The 19,366-nt window shown below is 38.4% G+C and overlaps 1 protein-coding gene and 1 pseudogene across 1 annotated transcript in view; one reads left to right on the top strand and one right to left on the bottom strand.

Moving 5' to 3' along the window:
• The window catches only part of LOC103253290 (protein unc-13 homolog B-like), a 107,770-nt gene that overhangs the window by 2,618 nt on the left and 85,786 nt on the right, over nucleotides 1-19,366 (bottom strand). The window contains exon 6 of the mRNA XM_008051662.2: nucleotides 13,422-13,495. Coding sequence (XP_008049853.1) covers nucleotides 13,422-13,495 — 74 coding nt within the window. The remainder of the gene's footprint in view (nucleotides 1-13,421; nucleotides 13,496-19,366) is intronic.
• Nucleotides 1,303-9,107, top strand: LOC110595019 (annotated as a pseudogene).

The following is a 19,366-nucleotide window of genomic DNA, read 5'->3' as shown; positions in this document are numbered from 1 at the left end:
AAAAAAAAAAAAAAAAAAGAAGAAAGCTATAAAACCTATCTACAGAAAACATACAAGGATAGTACAAGAAAGAACAATTATAAGCCAGTCTCATTTATAAATGCAGATGTAAAAATCCTAATTAATAAATTATCAAGCCAAATCCATATTACATGTATGTATATTCATATGTGAATATGTACATATGTGCATAGGTATGCATGTTAGCATATAAATGTACATATATCTTGACTAGATGAGGTTTAAATGCAAGAACAGTTCAATATCTGATCATCTACTCATATAATTCACCAAATTAAACATATTGAAAAAAAATGTGATCTAATAGATGCAGAAAAATATTTGATAAAAGCCCATATTTTTTCATGACAAAAAAATGGTTAGGAAATAAGATAACCTAAATGCCTTAATCTGAGAAAGGATATCTATCAAAATCTATGGTAAACATCATACTTTAAGACTTATAAAGCAGTCAGTCCCCTTAGAGCCAGAAAAAAGAAAAGTCTCTTCACTCTTGCTCTATTAAAAATTATACTGAATGTCTTAGGCAATGAATTTTTTAAGATAAGGGATAAACAAAAAACAAGGTAAGTTTGAGAAAATGTAACAGCCAAAAGGAACTTAAGGAGATATTGCAACTAAATGTAATGCAATACCCTGGATGGAATCCAGAACAACAAAAAAAAAAACATGAAGTAAAAAACTAAAAAAGTTTAAACAAACTATGGGATTTTGACTTTCTTTTTTAGCTCATAATAGAATAATTAAAAATGTGAACTTTTTAGCTAACAGTAACCTATCAATATTAGTTCATTAATTGTAAAAAATATATCATACTAAAGTAAGATGCTAATAAGGGAAAGTATAGTGTGGAATGGGGAGGAGATAAACTCTACCATTTGCTCAATATTTCTGTAAATCTACAACTGCTCTAAAAAATAAATTCTATTAATAAAATATATGTATAAAAATTCAAGTACTTGAAAAAATAAAGCATAAAAATTAGAAGAAGAAAAAAAAAGATGCAAAAGCTAGCTACATAGAGAATCCAAGTCAGGCGCAGTGGCTCATGCCTGTAATCCCAGCACTTTGGGAGGCCAAGGCAAACTCCTGTCTGAACCCAGGAGTTCGAAACCACCTGGGCAACTTGGTAAGACCGTGTCTCCACAATAAATCAAAAAATTAGCTGGGCATGATAGTACGCCCTGTGGTTCCAGTTACATGGAAGGCTGAGGCAGAAGGATTGCCTAAGCCCAGCAGGTCGAGGCTGCAGTGGCCATGAGCAGGCCACTGCACTGCAGCATGAGTAACAGAGTGAGATCTCAACCCCCGCTCCCCCCCAAAAAAATTAGCAGGGCAATCAGTTATAATAGTAATGTAGCAACCTATTAAAAACTGTAATTTTTCAAACATTTGTAATGATTAGAAAAAAATCTCACAAAATAAGTCCATCTCTGCACAAAGAAAATAGGTTTTCCTATTTGGACTGAATGTTTGTATACCCCCACAACATTCCTATGTTGAAACCTAATCACCAGTATGATGGCATTAGGAGGTGAGGCCACTGGAAAGTGATTAGGGCATGAGGACAGAGCCTTCACGAATGGCACTAGCACCCTTATAAAAGAGGCTCCAGAGAGCATGCTTCTACCATGTGAGGACACAGCAAGAAGGTGCCATCTGTGAACCAGGAAATGAGCCCTCACCAGACATGAAATGTACCAGTATCTTAATCTTGGACTTCCCAGTCACCAGAACTGTGAGAAATAAGTTTCTGTTGTTTATAAGCTATTCTGTTTATGGTATTTGGTTATAGCAGCCCAAATAGACTAAGATACCCCCCAGCACTTCTCATCTTCTAATACTTAGCTATATTTATTACATTTCTTACTTATTGCCTGTATCTTCCTATATGACACTTAAGGACAGGGATCTTTGTTTTAACCTCGGATCATATATCAAACACACAGCAGCGCCTGGTACATGGTGTGCAATAATTCATTTGGTGAATAAATGACTGATAAATGAATCTCACCAATAAACAGGGAAATAAAAATTAAAACAATAATTTATGTGCTCATTAGATTAGCAAAAATTCAAAATCTGATAATATCAAGTATCAGTAAGGATACCAAGATGCTGGAAAAGAGAAAATGTAAATTGGTACAATCACTTTGGAGAGCAATTTAGTAATATCCTAGTAAGGTTGAACAGAACATATCCTACAACCAACTAACTCTCCTTCCAGGTATAAACCCAGATAATCTCTTAGACATAAGAATAGAAAAACAGATTCAGAAATGTTCACTGCAATATGCATTTATAATAAAGAAAAGCTAATTGTCTATGAATTGGAAAAGCAATAAATTGTGGTACAATCCAACTCTGTAAGGTTGTAAATGCCCAAGTAAATCTTGACATATATAGTATTTCTGGGCCCAAGACTCAATTTTGTGGTTTTTTAAAAAGTAATTCGCAGCAAGTATGATGAAATCTTGATAATTATTGAATCTTTTTTAAAATAGTGTCATTATGTTGCCCAGGCTAGAGTGCTGTGGCACTCCTCAGGCTCACCGTACCCTCAACCTGCTGGGTTCAGGCGATACTTCTGCCTCAGCATTCCAAGTAGCTGGAACTACAGGTGCCCAACACCACACTCAGCTAATTTTTTATTTATTGTAGAGACAAGGTCTCACCAAGTTGCCCAGGCTGATCTCAAACCCCTGGGCTCAGGCAATCCTCTTGTCTCTGTCTCCAAAAGTGCTGGAATTATAGGCATGAGCCACTGCACATGGTTAATGATTGAATCTTAGAGATGGGTTTATGTATAGGCTTCCTTTATCCCCTCTACTTTAATGTGTACTTAAATTTTGTTCATGATAAAACAGAAAAAAAGACACAGAAGCCAACTTGAAGACATTCCCCACTATCAAAAAATGAGATCATCCTAGCAAAAACAATGACTACAATGGGTTGAAATACATACATCAAATATACCAACATCCATAAAATCATAATAATACCCCATAAAAAAGAAAACAGGCTGGGCACGGTGGCTCATACCTGTAATCCAGGGGTCCCCAATTGGATCTGGCCGCACAGCAGGAGGTGAGCAACTTAGTGAGTGAATGAAGCTTCATCTGTATTTACAGTCACTCCCCATCACTTGCATTAATGATAATCTGAGGTGGAGCTGAGGCAGTGATGCTAGCACTGGAAAGCAGCTACAAATACAGATTAACATTAGCAGTGAAAGTCAAGCATGGTGGCTCATGCCTGGCTTTGGGAAGCAGAGGCAGGAGGATTGCCTGAGCCCAGGGGTTCCAGTCCAGCCTGGGCAACTTGGTGAGATCTCATCTCTACAATAATTTTTTTTAAATGGCAGTGCTGTAGTTCTGGCTACTTAGAAGGCTGGCCAGCAGGTTGAGGATGTGGTGGGTATGAATGGTGCCACTGCAGCCTGGGAGACAAAGTGAGACTATGACTTAAAAAAAAAGAAAAAGAAATTCATTGAGAATGTTTTTCCGATACAGACTGTACTTCAAGTGATCCAAATAGCTGGTAAGAAAAAGTTCTTGGTCGGGCACAGTGGCTCACGCCTATAATGCCAGCACTTTTTGGGAAGTCGAGGTGAGAGGATTGCCTGAGTTCGAGACCAGCCTGGGTAACTTGGCGAGACCGCATCTCTACAATAAATAAATAAATAAAATTAGTCGGGCATGGTGGCACGCTCCTGTAGTCCCAGTTACTTGGAAGGCTAAGGCAGAAGGATGCCTGAGCCCAGCAAGTCAAGGATTCGGTGGCTGTGAACATGCTACTGCACTCTAGCTGGGACAACAGAGTGAGATTTCAACTTAAAAAAAAAAAGTTCTTTTTGGCTAACTAATAATGCTGAAGGAATGATATAATTAGAAAACCATCATTTTGCAAACCCTAACAAAATAACCATCATTATTTGCTGCTCAAACAATTAAGTGAAAGGCTGATGGGAAAACTTTATGATTAATGAAATAGGCAGACAACACTTGAATGCACAGTTAAATTTTTTTCTTTATTTCAATAGCTTTAAAGGGTTCAAATAGTTTTTGGTGTGGACTTTAGATGTACCCACCACTCCTATGCAGGTGAATTTTAGCATCACTAAAAGTAGGGTAAGATTACTCAAAAAAATGAACTTTAATCTCAATCTCAATCTAATCCTCAAGCTACTAGATGTGATTATCAGTTTACAGAAAGTAAAAGGGATAAAGGAACATGTTAAATAAAACCTGGGGACATAATAAACCAAATTCAGAACATGAAGAATTCTACAAAACAAATGAGAGAAAAAAAAGTTATACAATTTATGGTTTAAGAGACAAAATAACCAAAGGTTTATATTTTGTTTTGATCTTGAAATGAACAAATCAATTGTGAAGAAACATCTTTGAGATAATAATACTCAGACTAAGTATTAGATGATTTAAGAATTTGTTAAATTCAGTGTGATAATGGCATTGTGGTTATTTGTTAAAGGCACTATCTATTGAAAATATATACAGATATATTTATGTGTGAGACAAAATTATGTCCAGGATTGGTTTTAAAATACTCCAGCAAAAAGAGGGAAGAGTAATTCTAGTTTATTTTATGTTTGAAAATTTCCAAGCTAGGCATGGTGGCTCACACCTATAATCCCAACAATTTGGGAGGCCAAGGTGAGAGGACTGCCTGAGCCTTCAGGTTTGAGAAAAGCTTGGGTAACTTGGCGAGACCCCATCTCTACAATAAATCAAAAAATTAGCTGGGCATGGTGGCACGTGCCTGTAGTTCCAGCTACTTGGAAGGCTGAGGCAGAAGGATCACCTGAGCCCAGCAGGTCAAGGCTGTGGTGGCCAGGAGTATGCCACTGTCCTATAGCCTGGGTGACAAAGTGAGATTCCAACTCAAAAAAAAGAAAGAAAGAAAGAAAGAAAATTTCCAAAATATAAAAGTTTTAAAATAAAATGACAATCACAATGAGATACCATTTCACACCCCAAGATTGGATAAAATAAAAAAGACAGATAATAACAAGTGCTGACAAGCATGTGAAGAAATTAGAACATTTATACGCTGCTGGTAGGAAGATAAAATGTCACAGGCACTTTGGAAAATAGTCTGATAGTCCCTCAAACAGTTAAATATAGAGTTACCACCTGATATAGCAATTCCATTCCCAGGTACATATTCAAGAGAACTTAAAACATATGTCCACATAAAACTTTGAATTAAGTGCTCAAAGCAGCACTATCTATAACAGCTAAAAAGTAGAAACAACCAACTGATGAATGAGTAAAAAAAGTAGTACACTCATACAATGTCACATTATTCAGCAATAAGAAGGAATCAAGTACTGACACATGCTACATCATGGATGAAACTTTGAAAACATGAGGCTAAATGAAAGAAGACAGTCACAAAGGATCACATATTATTAATTCTCTTCATATAAAATGTCCACAATAGGTCAATATAGAGGAAGAAGGTTGATTTGTAGTTGTAGTAGTTGCTTAGGGCTGAGGAGGATAAGGGAGATTGAAGGGTTATGGCTAAAGGCATAGGTTTCTCTCTGTCTCTCTCTCTCTCTCTCTTTTGAGTCAGAGTCTCACACTGTCACCTAGGCTGGAGTTCAGAGACACACTCAAGGCCACTGCAGCCTCATCAGCTGGGTTCTGGGGATCATTCTGCTTCAGTCTTCCAAGTAGCTGGAATCACTGGCATTCATCACCACACACCCAGCTAATTTTTTAATTTATTGTAGAGATGAGTTCTCGCCATGTTGCCCAGTCTGATCTCGAATCCATGAGCTCAAGCAACCCTCCTGTCTCAGACTCCCAAAGTGGTGGATTACAGGCATGAGCCACTGTACTTGGCTTAAAGGCACAGATTTCTTTATAGGATAATGAAAATGTTCAAAACTGTGGTAATGGATGCACAACTCTCTGAATATACTAAAAGTCACCAAAATATAAGCTTTAAATGAAAGCAAACTGTAAGGTATATGTGAATTATATTGCCTTTTTGTTTTTTTGAGTCAGGGTCTCACTCTGTTGCACAGGCTTAAGTTCAGTGGCATGATCATGGCTCACTGCAGGCTCAGACTCCTGGGCTCAGGCAATCCTTCCATCTCAGACTCCCAGTAGCTGAGACTATAGGTGGGTGTCACCACACCCAGTTAACTTTTTGTACAGACAAGTTCCCACTATGTGGCCTAGGCTGGACTCAAACCCCTAATTTCAAACAATCCTCCCACCTTGGCCTCCAAAAGTGCTGGGATTATAGGTATGGGCCACCACGCACAGCCTGAATTATATTTCAATAAAGTTATTTTAAAAAAATCAGCAACAACAGGACACTTGATCAAGTGGATTTAATAGCCATCTACTGAAGGCTCCACTCAACAACTTCAGAGTATACATTCTATACTTATTAGCACATAGAACATACTACAAGATTGATCACATCCTCAGACATAAATCAACTACGAACAAATTTCAAAAGATCAAAATAATATCATGCATCTTCTCAGATCACAGTGTACTAAAAATAAATATTGCCACCAACAAGATCCTCCCAAAACACACAAAGACGTGGACACTAAACAACATGCTCCTCAATGACTTCTAGGTCAACACAGAAATCAAGATAAGAATAAAAAGATTCCTGGAAACAAACAAAAATAAAGACACATCAGAATCTCTGGGTGCCATGAAAACAGTGTTAAGAGGAAAATTTCTAGCATTGCATGCACACATCAAGAAAATAAAAAGATCACAAGTAAACAGCCTAATGTTACACCTAAGGGAACTGGAAAGACAAGATCATCTAAATCCTAGCTTCAGTAGAAAAATCCAGATCACCAAGATAAAGTCACAATTGCAGGATATAGAAGACAAAAATATCATAAAAAGGATCAATAAGACAAAAACTGGTTCTTTGAAAGGATAAATAAGACAGATGGATCCCTGACCACATTGACTAAAAAAAAAAAAAATGGGAAAAAGTCCAAATAAACACAATTAGAAACAAAAAAAGGTAAAATCACAACAGATCCTGAAAAAATTCAAAAGATTATCAGAGATTACTAAGAACACCTGCATGCAAATAAACTAGAAAATCTAAAGGAAATGGAGGATTTTCCAACATCACACAACCTCCCAAGGTTGAAACATGAAGAAACTGAAACTCTAAGCAGACCAATAACAACCCAGGAAATCAACTCAGTCATAAGAAATCTCTCTACCAAAAAAAGCCCTGGACCAAATGGCTTTCCAGCTGAATTCTGCAAGACATAGAAGGAGGAGCTGATACCAATCTTACTGAAAGTATTCCAGGCAATCAAGAATGATGGAATTCTCTTCAACTCATTTTATGATGCTAATAACATCATACTGATACTCAAACCTGGCAAAGACCCAACGAAGAAAGATAATTATAGGCCAATCTCCTTGATGAACACAGATGCAAAAATTCTCAACAAAATTCTAGCAAATCAGATCCAACAACACATCTCAAGGATCATCCACCAAGACCAGATGGGCTTCATTCCTGGGGGATTCAGGGTTAGTTCAACATTCACATGACCATAAACATAATTCAGCTCATTAACAGATGTACAACCAAGAACCACATGATTATCTCATTAGACACAGAAAAAGCATTTGACAAAAACTAGCATCCCTTCTTCATAAAAAACCCTTGAGCTCCTAGGCATACAAGGAACATTCCTCAAAACAGTAAGAGCCATCTATGATAAATCCACAGCCAACATTTTGCTCAATTGACAGAAGCTGGAAATACTTCTTCTAAGAACTGAAATAATTCACCCCGCCTATTCAACATACTGCTGGAAGTCTTAACCAGAGCAATCAGGCAAGAGAAGGAAATCAGAGGTATACAAATAGGTAAAAAAGAAGTTAAGCTAGCCCTCTTTGTGGACAATATGATTCTATACCTAGGAAATCCTAGGGAGTATGTCAAAATCCTCCTCACACTGATAAATAACTTTAGTAAAGTCTCAGGTTACAAAATCAACATGCAAAAGATAGCTGCATTTCTATACACCAGCAACAAGTAAGCAGAGATCCAAACAAAAAAGTCTCGGTCACAACAGTCACAAAAAAATAAAATACTCTGGCATCCACCTAACTGGAGAAGTGAAAGACCTTTACAACAAGAACTACAAAACGCTGCTCAAAGAAATCAAAGATGACACAAACAAATGGAAACATCCCATGCTCATGAAATGTAAGAATCAATATTGTCAAGATGTCCATCCTACCCAAGGCAATCTGCATATAACATACAATACCCATCAAATTACCAATATCATTTTTCACAGACCTGGAAATAACAATACAGAAATCCATATGGAAACACAAAAGAACACAAATAGCCAAAAACAATCCTCAGCAAAAGGAACAAAGCAGGAGGTATCACACTTCCAGACTTTAAACTTTATTACAAGGCTACAGCAATCAAAACAGCCTGATATTGGTACAAGAATAAGCACATAGACAAATGGAACAGGACAGAGATTCTGGAAGCAAAAACGCAGTCTCACGACCAACTCATCTTCGACAAAGCCACCAATAATAATCACTGGGGAAAGAAGACCATACTTAACACCTCTGGTCCACATAGACTCAGAAAGAACCACTACAGTGCTGTCTCCCGCTGACAAGACCAATGTCAAGGCCACCTGGGACAAGGGTGGCGGCCATGCTGGCGACTATGGTGCAGAGGCCCTTGAGAGGATGTTCCTGTCCTACCCCACCAAAGACCTACTTTCCCCACTTCGACCTGAGTCACAGCTCTGGCCAGATCAAGGGCCACAGCAAGAAGGTGGCCAAAACGCTGACCAATGTCATGGGGCATATGGATGACATACTCAATGCCCTGTCCGCTCTGAGCGACCTGCACACATACAAGCTGCAGGTAGACCTGATCAACTTGAAGCTCCTGAGTACTGCCTGCTGGTGACCCTGGCCAGCCACCACCCTGCAAACTTCACCCCTGCTGTGTATGCCTCCCTGGAAAAGTTTCTGACTTCTGTGACTACTATGCTGACCTCCAAATACTATTAAGCTGGAGCCTGCGTGGCCTCTCCCAGGTCCTCCTCCCTTCCCTGTACCTACACCTCCTGGTCTTTAAATGAAGTCTGAGTGGGCAGCAATAAAAAAAAAAAAGGAAAGCATATTTAGCAAATGGTGATGGGAAAATCGGTTGACCAAATGCAAATGAACGAAACTGGACTCTACCTACCACTATTCACAAAAATCAACTGTAAATAGATCAAAGAACTAAACATAAAACCTCAGACTATAAGAATTCTAGAGGCCCGGCTTGGTGGCTCAGCCTGTAATCCCAGCACTTTGGGAGGCCAAGGTGAGTGGATTGCCTGAGCCCACGGGCTCAAGACCAGCCCAGGCAACTTAGCGAGACTTCATCTCTACAACACATCAAAACAAAATTAGCCGGGCATGGTAGCGCGTTTGTAGTTCTGGCTACTTGGAAGGTTGAGGCAGAAGGATTGCCAGAGCCCAGCAGGTCAACACTGGGGTGGTTGTGAGTGTGCTACTGCATTCCAGCCTGGGCGACGGAGTGAGACTCCAACTCAAAAAAAAAATTCTAGAGGAAAACTTAGGAAATCCCCTTATGCACATTGGAGTAGGCAATAAATTATTGACCAAGTCCCCAAAAGCGAATGCCATAAAAGCTAAGACAGACAAGTAGGACTTCATCAAACTGAAATCTTTTGCACAGAAAAAGAAACCATCATGAGAATAAAGAGACAACCCTCAGAATGGGAAAAAATATTTGCAAATTATGCATCTGACAAACATCCAAGATTTACAAGGAACTCAAATGAACTGAAAGGAAAAAACAAACAAACAACCTCATTAAAAAGTGGGCAAAGAGCCGGGCATGGTGGCTTATACCTGTAATCCTAGTACCTAATTAGGGAGGCAGAAACAAGAGGAATGCCTGAGCCTAGGGGTTCAAGACCAGCCTGAGCCACTTGGTGAGACCTCGTCTCTACAATAAAATTAAAAAATTAGCCAGGTGTGGTGGCGCTCACCTGTGGATCTAACTACATGGAAGGCTGAGGTGGAAGAACCACCTGAGCCCAGCAGGTCTAGGCTGTGGTGGTCATGAGTGTGCCAGCCTGGGCAACAGAGTAAGACTCTGACACCAAAACAAAGAAAAAGTGAGCAAAGGACATGAACAGACATTTCTCAAAAGAGGACATACAAGTGGCCAACAGACAGATGAAAAAATGCTCAGCCTCATTAATCATCAGAGAAATGCAAATCAAAACTACAATGAGATACCAACTTACTCCAGTAAGGATGGTTATCATTAATAAGTCCAAAAAACAACAGGTGCTGCACTGGTGCAGAGAAAAGGGAATGCTTCTACACTCTCGGTGGGAAAATATAAGCTAGTTCAACCTCTATGGAAAGCAGCGTGGCAATTCTTAAAAGAATTGAAAATTGATTTTCCGTATGATCCAGCAATCCCTCTCCTGGGAATATACCTAGAGGAACATAAATCACTCTACCAAAAAGACACCTGCACACACATTTATTGCTGCACTATTCACAATAGCAAAAACATGGAACCAACTCTGCTGCCCACTGAAAGTGGACCGGATAAAAAAAATGTGGTACATAATACACACAACGGAGTATTACACAGCCATAAAGAACAAAATCATAGCTTGGCAGCAACTTGGATGGAGTTGGAGACCATAATACTAAGTGAACTATCACAGAAACAAAGAACTGAATACAGCATGTTCTCACTCTGTGGGACTCATGTTCAGTGGACCCTGAACACTAGTCACATTAGGGATTGGTAGTCGCTGGGCACTGCTAGGGAAGGAAGGGAGGGGGAAGGGAGACAGAGAGAGGAACATGTGACAACACAAAGGTTACTGGTCCACTACCAGGGGGAGTTAGGGCTAGTTAGAAGCTCAAACTTTACCTGCAATGCAGTCTACTTATGTATTAATCCTCACTTGTACCCCACAATTCTACAATAAATAAATAAATTTTTTGGTTTTTTTTTGAGTTGGCGTCTCACTCTGTCACCCACACTGGAGTGCAGTGGCTGCTCCCGGCCACCACAGCCTCAACCTGTTGGGCTCCGGCGATCCTTTCGCCTCAGCCTTCCAAGTAGCTGGAACTACAGGTGCGCACTACCACACCCGGCTCATTTTGATTTATTGTAGAGATGAGGTCTTGCCAAGTTGCCCAGGCAGGTCTCGAACCCACGGGCTCAGGCAATCCACTCACCTCAGCCTCCCAAAGGCGCGGGATTACAGACTGAGCCACCAAGCCCGGCTATAAATAAATTTTTTAAAAAAGAAAAACTGGGTGGTAGAAGAAGAAATAAAAGATATAAACTTAATGACCGAGTTTCATATCCTAGAATAAAAAAGTAAAAATCTCATAGTGAGTTGGGAACCTCAGACCAACAACCATTATTATTAGAACTTGTGAAACTGCAGTATTTGTATAAGTTGTATTTTGTGTTGTTGTAATCTCATCATCTAATTCTGCATAATGACATACAGTAAAGCACACACAAATCAAAAGTACAATGTGTTTATTTACTAGGAAAACAAAGACAAAACGAGTTTCAAAGGCTGTATACCACTCCACAGCCAAACTTTCAAAGAACAAAAACACAAAGGGTAATAAAGCAGATGCAAGGATAGTGCAAACACTGGTTGTTATCAAGTGGATAGGACTGGAGCTTTCAACAAAGAAGAAAAGCTGGGTGTTGGCTTGGGCATGAAAACAGCTATGCAGCTTGATAATGGAAATTCTACTGATGATTGAGTTGAGGTAAGGGTAAACCCTGAGAAAGGCAATTGTTAATTGTCACTTTTCCCAAATTCTATTTATTTATATTTCATTTAACTCACTATTGGCTGAATTATGTGCCCCCCCAAACAATATGCTGAAATTCTAAGTATCTGCAAAGGTGACCTTATTTGGAAACAGGGTCTTTGCAGACTTAATCAAATTAATCCAATGACTGGTGTCCTTATAAGAAAAATGGAAATTTGGACACAGACACACAGAGACAGGAAAATGTATTGTGAAGACACACAGGGAGACACAGGGAGGCATTTGACCACACAGGCAGAGATTTGAAATAATGCACTGACAAGCCAAGGACCAGCAAGGACTCCCAGCAACCATCAGAGCTAGGAGAAAGGAATAGGATGGTTTCTCCTTCAGAGCCTTTAGAGAAGTGATCCTGCCAACACTTTGATTTCAGACTTCTAGCCTCCAGAACTGTGAGAAAATAAATTCCGGTTGTGGTAAGTCACCCAGTTTGTGGTACTTTGTTATAGCAGTTCTAGGAAACTAATACACTAATCATCACTCCATTTTGGCTTTCTGTACTAGTCTATGGATGGATATTGGTTGTCAATAGTCAAATCCAGTGACGCTATTTCAGAATTCACCTTGTTTGAACATGTGACACTACTGAGAAATTTCACCTTGAATCACTTTTTTTCTTTGTTCCATGAGCCTTTCCTGATTCTTCTTTCTTTGAAGCAGCTCTTTCTCAGTCTCTTTTGTCTCCCAGAACTCTATCTGTACTGTTTCCCAAGGTTTTGTCCTATGCTTCAATATTCTCTCTACATGCTCTACCTGAGCAAGTGTTCCATTCCTGTGACCTCAAATGCTACCAATATGTTGATGAATCCAAACTCTATGTTTACAGCTCCCTACCACACCCAAATCCAAGCTTCAGATTCTCTCATACAATTATTTTTTTTACCAAACATTACCACTGAAATATCCTCTGGCATTCAAAGTCTACCTTATAATCAGACCCATTTTTTAATGGCCCAACAGATCCAAGTAAACAAACTAATCATATTTTCCTTCCACCACAAATAACAAAAACATTGTCCATTCCTGATGTGCCTGCCCACGTTGAGCTGATTGTATTCTCTTGTAAGCACCAGATTCATCTCTGGAGATATTAGGACAGCAAGACCAAACAAGGCAATGCATTCCCCAGAAGAAAACACAAATAAGGATAATATCAAAAAATCTGGGAGGGAGCAGAAGAAATGCCTCCAGCTCAAGTGTGTAACAAAAAAGGACAGATTCCCTGATACAAGCTCTGTCCCCAAACTCTAGGGCCAGACAAGTGCCACAGTCTGGGGACAGTAGGAGAAATAGGCTAAGTGGGAGATGGAGCTTTCCAGTAAAATTCCAGGCAATCTTCTAGCTGCCTTTTTTCTTTAATGCAATTTAAATTATTTCATCCTTCAGGAAAACATGCTCTTAGGCTTCTCCCTGGACAACCTTTTAAAAATATCAGAGATTTTCTCCATCTTCCTGTATTGCAAATAAGGCAGTTCCTACCTCATTGTCAGCTCCCAAAGCATTGATTTGCTCCAGTTTGTAGGTCCAATATCTGGCTTCCTCTTCTGGGATATCTACCATGAAAAAGAATCCATATCAGCTGGTAATACTTCAATCATTAGCAGATAATACTTTATTCAGTCAAATGACTGAAGTCAGAAGGGTGGTAATGACAGACAAATTTTACTGGCAGCTTGGTTCATACCATAATCATTATCCTGAATCTTCACAAAAAAATAATACAATGTACTATATTTTCACTGTTCTGTTTTGCAGATGAGGAAGCTGAAGTTCACAGAGAGGTTAAATAATCTGGCCAAGGTCAGAAGAGCTGAGCCACAATTCAAATAATGATCAGCATGTTTCCAAAAAGTATATTATTTATATGTAACCTCATTACATTCCCCTCAGCAAGACCAAAACAGTCTAAAGGATTAGATTAAAAGAAAAATTAGACCTTGAGACGCTCAAAATTCATAGATTTTTTTTCTTCAAAAAGTTAAAAATAGAATTACTACATGATACAGCTATCCCACTTCTGGGCATATATACAACAGAACTGACAGCAGGACTTCAAAAAGATATTTGCATACCCAAGTTCACAACAGCATTATTCACAATAGGTAAGAGTTGAAGAAAACCAAGCATCCATCAATGGTTGAAATAATAAACAAAATGAGAATTATGCACACAATATGGGACATCACTCAGCCTTAAAAGGAAAAATCCTGTCACATGCTACAACATAAACTTTGAGAATATTATGCTGTGAAATAAATTAATGACAAAAAAGACAAATACTGCAGGATTCCGCTTGCTTAAGGAAACTAACATAGTCAAATTCACAGAAAGAGAAATTAGAATGGAGGTCGCCAGTGGCCAGGGGGAGGGGAAAATGAGGAGATTTTTAATGAGTATAGAGTTTTTGTTTTGCAAGATAAAAAAGTTCTGGAGATCTGTTGCACAACAATGTGAATATACTTAACAGTACTGAATTGTACACTTAAAAATGGCTAAAATATGAAATTTTGAGTTACACTTTTTTTTTTACCACTGAAAGGGTGAAATGCTAAAATGGAGTAACTTTAGCCAAAGAATGGCCATTTTAAGCTTTGTCATGCTCTTTTGTCATTTTATTTTAACTTGCCCTCTAATCATTATCAGGGGACAAAACCAGTTTACCAGAGGTAGTCATTGATGATTGCTTTGTACAACCTTTTAAAAATATCAGAGATTTTCCCCATCTCCAAGCATGCTTTCTACTGATTACCTTTATATCCAAAGTATGTCTTTTCTTGCCATAAAGGGCCAAGCTGACCTAATCTATTGTGACACAGACCACCACCTCATCACCATTGCAACAGTTCCTGTGCTTACCTGCCTCCTTCATAATGATGTGAAACAGATCACCACCCCATCACCATGGTGACCTGCCCCACCAAAGGGAAGCTTTAAAAGCATTCAACCTCAAGCACTTACTGCCATTGCTTTCTTTACACTCTGGCCTCATCTCCAATTTTGGAGAGATGGTTCCACCCTCTCTCTCTCTCTAAATGTACTAGTAAACTATCTTTCCCAATCTAATTTCTGTGCAATTCTTTGTATCAAACTTGCAGTATTAACCACTACAATTAAAACTTTTTTTTAAAAAACTATTAAAAAATATATAGGTTTTATGTCTGGAAAATAATAGATGCTTTAATATTTTTTCAGTGAGTTGATTAAGTGAAAATATTAGACTTAAAAAAAGGTTCATCCTCATTTCTAAATACTTAATATTGACTATAACAACTTCCCAAAAAGCCTCACTTTTTAAAAACATCAATTAAAACCAGTATATTCAGTACAAAAGAGAAACACATAGGCAACATATGGATCAGATCAACTTTAGAGACATTTAAACTTTCTAGTAGTCCACACAAAGAAAGCAAATATAGCCCTTCCTCCTTTGCTCCTCCTGTCCAGAACTTCAGTTCCCTCCCTTCAAATAGCTCTTCGGCAATTTATAGCAATATTTTTAAGTCTTACAATTTTAAAAAAATACAAAAAATAAACAACTTAATTTGTGCAGTGCTTCCTCATTCATATGGTACATCTACAAAATGGTGTACTATGTGTTAGGGTATGGACAGGGTGAGGGTGGATGGATGGAGAGGGAGAGGAGAGGAGAGGCGCAGCAGAGAGGGGCAGCACCGCCAGAGCTGGCAAGCCGGAGGTGCCGCGCTGGGAACTCAGAGATCTGAGTGAATTGCAAAGAACTGCAACACACAGAGGTGAGAGAAGAAAAGATTTATTTAAGAAAAGTTCACCCCCTGTAGACAGGAAGTGGGCCTACACTCTAGGTGAGTGTGGTGTCGTAGCCCCCCAAAGCCGTGGCTTAAATCCTTTTCTTGGAGATGTTGCACGTGACTGCCATGACTTCTTTATCGACCACCTGTGTATGTCTTGGAGATCCTGTGACACAGAGACCCATTAATGTCCACCCACATTATCATAGCCCCTAGAGAAGGGCGTAACAAGGATTCTAATTCTCCTGCACCTTCCTAAACAACATTCCTTAGAGCTAGTGTAGGATGCACCCACCCCTAATCTCCAAAGCATTCACAGTGGATAGCTTCAGGGAATCCTTGACTTCACCGTAGATAGTGCACAATTTACTGGAAGATCGAATCTCTATCTGCTCTCCCTATCTGCTCTCCCTCTGAACAGTTATAACTTTTGTAATTACAAGTTTCATGACTCTTACAATCCTTGCCCAATGCACATGTCTTAGATCTTGTAAATTCCCTTTATTCTAGGCAAGTTTGATTGCCGCTATGAGATACCTCTGATACCTGGAAGTCTGTTTCTGAAAAGACTAAGTTGGTAAAGTTAATTTTACCTAAAGTGTGCATTTTTCCAAAAGCATAGCTTCTACTTTCTCATCATTGTGTCAGGGTTTAAGAACAAGATGAAAAATGGCTTCCCACTCTCAGTCTGTCCTTTCAGGTCTGTCCTTTCACTATGCACCTATTACAAAGAAGTCTAGTGGGTGGTGTGATGGGGAAGAAAAGCTGCTGCTACTGCTATGGATCTATATGCTGTGATGTTGGATAATTCACCAAGAAATATTAGGGGAAAGCAACAAGGCACAGGGAATATGTTAGAATATGCGACTATTTATGTTCTAAAAAGAGGATAGCAGTATAGATACATATTCAGAGACTGACTGGTAAGACACACAAGAAAATATTAATACTGGTAACCTGTAGGAAGGGAACTGGTTTGAGGCGAAACTTAATTTTCACAGGATAACTTTAAACCACTGTACATTTATGACGACCTCCCCCCCACAGAAAATGTTTTAAGAAGGAAAAATACGAGTAGAGAGAGCTATGAGGATGTTTATTTCAGTGCTATTTATAACAAACTTTGAAAAATCAGTATGTTCAACAAGAGAATTGGTTAAGTGTATTATAGTTAAAATTAAAAGCTCAGACTCTAGAGCCAGACCATGGCCAAAATACTTAAATACTCTATGCCTCAGCTTCCTTCTTTTTTTTTTTTTTTGAGTTGGAGTCTATAGTGGAAGTAATTGTTGGCTCTACCTCAAAGGATCGAAATGAGGATTAAATGAGATACCATATGTAAAAACTTAGTGACATACCCACTGACACACAGTAATTGACCGCAAATGCTATTTTCAGTATTATTGTGCATTCATACAATAAATAAAATCAACTGAAAATGGTATAGGATAATGTTTCTTTTACAATACATTTTTAACCATGTAATTAATGAATACAACCCATTGAAAAGTAATACTGCATTTCAAAAAGCAACCATTTAAAGTCTTTGGAAGTCAGGCACAGTGGCTCATGCCTGTAATCCCAGCACTTTGGGAGGCTGAGAGGATTGCTTGAGGCCTGAAGTGTGAGACCAGCCTGGGCAACAAAGCGAGACCATGTCTCTACAAAAAATAAAATAATTAGCCATGTGGCACGTGCCTGTGGGCCCATGTTTTTGGGAGGCTGAGGCAGGAGAATCACTTAAGGCCAGGAATTTGAGGCTATAGTGAGCTATGATCAGGTCACTGCATTCCAGCCTGGGCAACAGGCTCTTAAAAAAAAAATAGTGTCTCTAAAAAAAAAAATAAAAATTATAGTGTCTCTGGAATGGTCCTAAGGGCATATAGCAACCAAAACAAAACAAAACTTTTATTTCAGAAAATCTACTAATATTTGGTGAAAACACCAATGTCTATGGTATTTGAACCAAGACCCACTCTCTGCCTTCTTCCTCCCAGTTCAATAAGATGGAAACTCTGTTCCAGATGGATACAGCCAAGAATACAGAACTAAGATTATAGGCAACTAAGCCATAAGCAGCAACTCCAATTGCTTTTCTCTTTGCTTACAACTATAAGTTTGGCCTATAATTCCAACAAGAAAGTATTCCTTTCTATTTTTCTGAAATAATGGTTGTTCTGAGTTTAGTTATTTTGCACTAGCTGGACAATCATGCCATTTTTTCTTAAAATAACCACAAGATATAAGACGTAATTAAACTGAAATCATAAAACAGCAGCAATAACAATAAAATATGCAAAGATCAATAATGTGAACAGTAAAACTTAATATTAAACTAATTGAATTCAACTAAACTAAAATACCATTTAAACTAATCAGATAAAGATTAAAAATTAGGAAACACAAAATATTGCCAAAATGTGCAGAAACAGACACTCCTCAGATATAATTGGTAAAAGTATAAATTGGTGTAACCTTTTGACAAGTAACTTTGCAGTATCCATGAAAAGTAATTATGCATATACCCTGTGCAACTCTACCTTTTTTTCTCTTAGATTATTCTTAGATTCAAAAATAGGCAAAAATATACAAAGTTGTTAGTTACAACAGTATATAATATCAAAAAAACTGGAAACAACCTACATGCCTATCAATAAAGAACTACTTAGATAAACTATAATATAGTAATCTGTCCAGATGAGCATGATCCATTTTTTTTTTTTTTTTAAGTGAGAAAGCAGTTTTTTTTAAATTGAGAGAATAGAAAAGCTTCCACAGTGGGAGGGAACCTGAAGGGGTTGCCTGATTGATCTTAAAGTATAACATGGGCTGGGCACAGTGGCTCAAGCCTGTAATCCCAGTACTTTGGGAGGCCAATGTGAGGGGATTGCCTGAGCCCATGGGCTCGAGAACAGCCTGGGCAACTTGGCAAGACCTCACCTCTACAATAAATCAAAAAATTAGCCGGGCATGGTAGCACGTGTCTGTAGTTCCAGCAGTTTGGAAGGCTGAGGTGGAAGGATCACCTGAGCCCAGCAGGTAGATGCTGGGGTGGCTGTGAGCGTGTTGCTACACTCCAGCCTGGGTGAGAGAGTGAGATTCCAACTCAAAAAAAAAAAAAAGGTACAACATGGAGCAATATCCAGGGTAAATGTTTAAGTATTTATGAGACACCATATATCACAATATATCACGTAGTGACATATAGTGAATTTTTGCCAAAATAAATTTTTAGAAAAGAAATATCATGTGTCTAAACCAAAACACAAGAAAGTTAATGGTGGTTTACCTCTGGGGAATGCAAAAAAGTTTGAAGGAAGTGAGAAAAGAAACTTCTAACTTTTTATCTTTTTAACTTTTAACTTTTTTCCTTACTATTTGAATTTTTATTATGACTGTGCATTTTTTGTGATTTAATTTACTTTTAAAATTATTCTATTTATCAGTGCTATTTAATATTTAAATTAACAAATCATAAGGTATATATTTACTTCAAGACAATAAGCATTAAAATAGAATAAATCGGACAGACAGCAGAAAGCCTCCCTTTGCTGCTGTGCTGCCCTTTGCTTCATCTTTAATAAATCTGCCTTTCTTTCTTTTTTTTTTTTTTGAGTTGGAGTCTCACTCTGTCACCCAGACTGGAGTGCAGTGGCC

Source organism: Carlito syrichta, unplaced genomic scaffold (genome assembly GCF_000164805.1).
Source record: "Carlito syrichta isolate Samal-C Ts95f unplaced genomic scaffold, Tarsius_syrichta-2.0.1 Scaffold218378, whole genome shotgun sequence".
NCBI lineage: Eukaryota > Metazoa > Chordata > Mammalia > Primates > Tarsiidae > Carlito > Carlito syrichta.
This window is presented reverse-complemented; position numbering and strand designations above follow the sequence as displayed.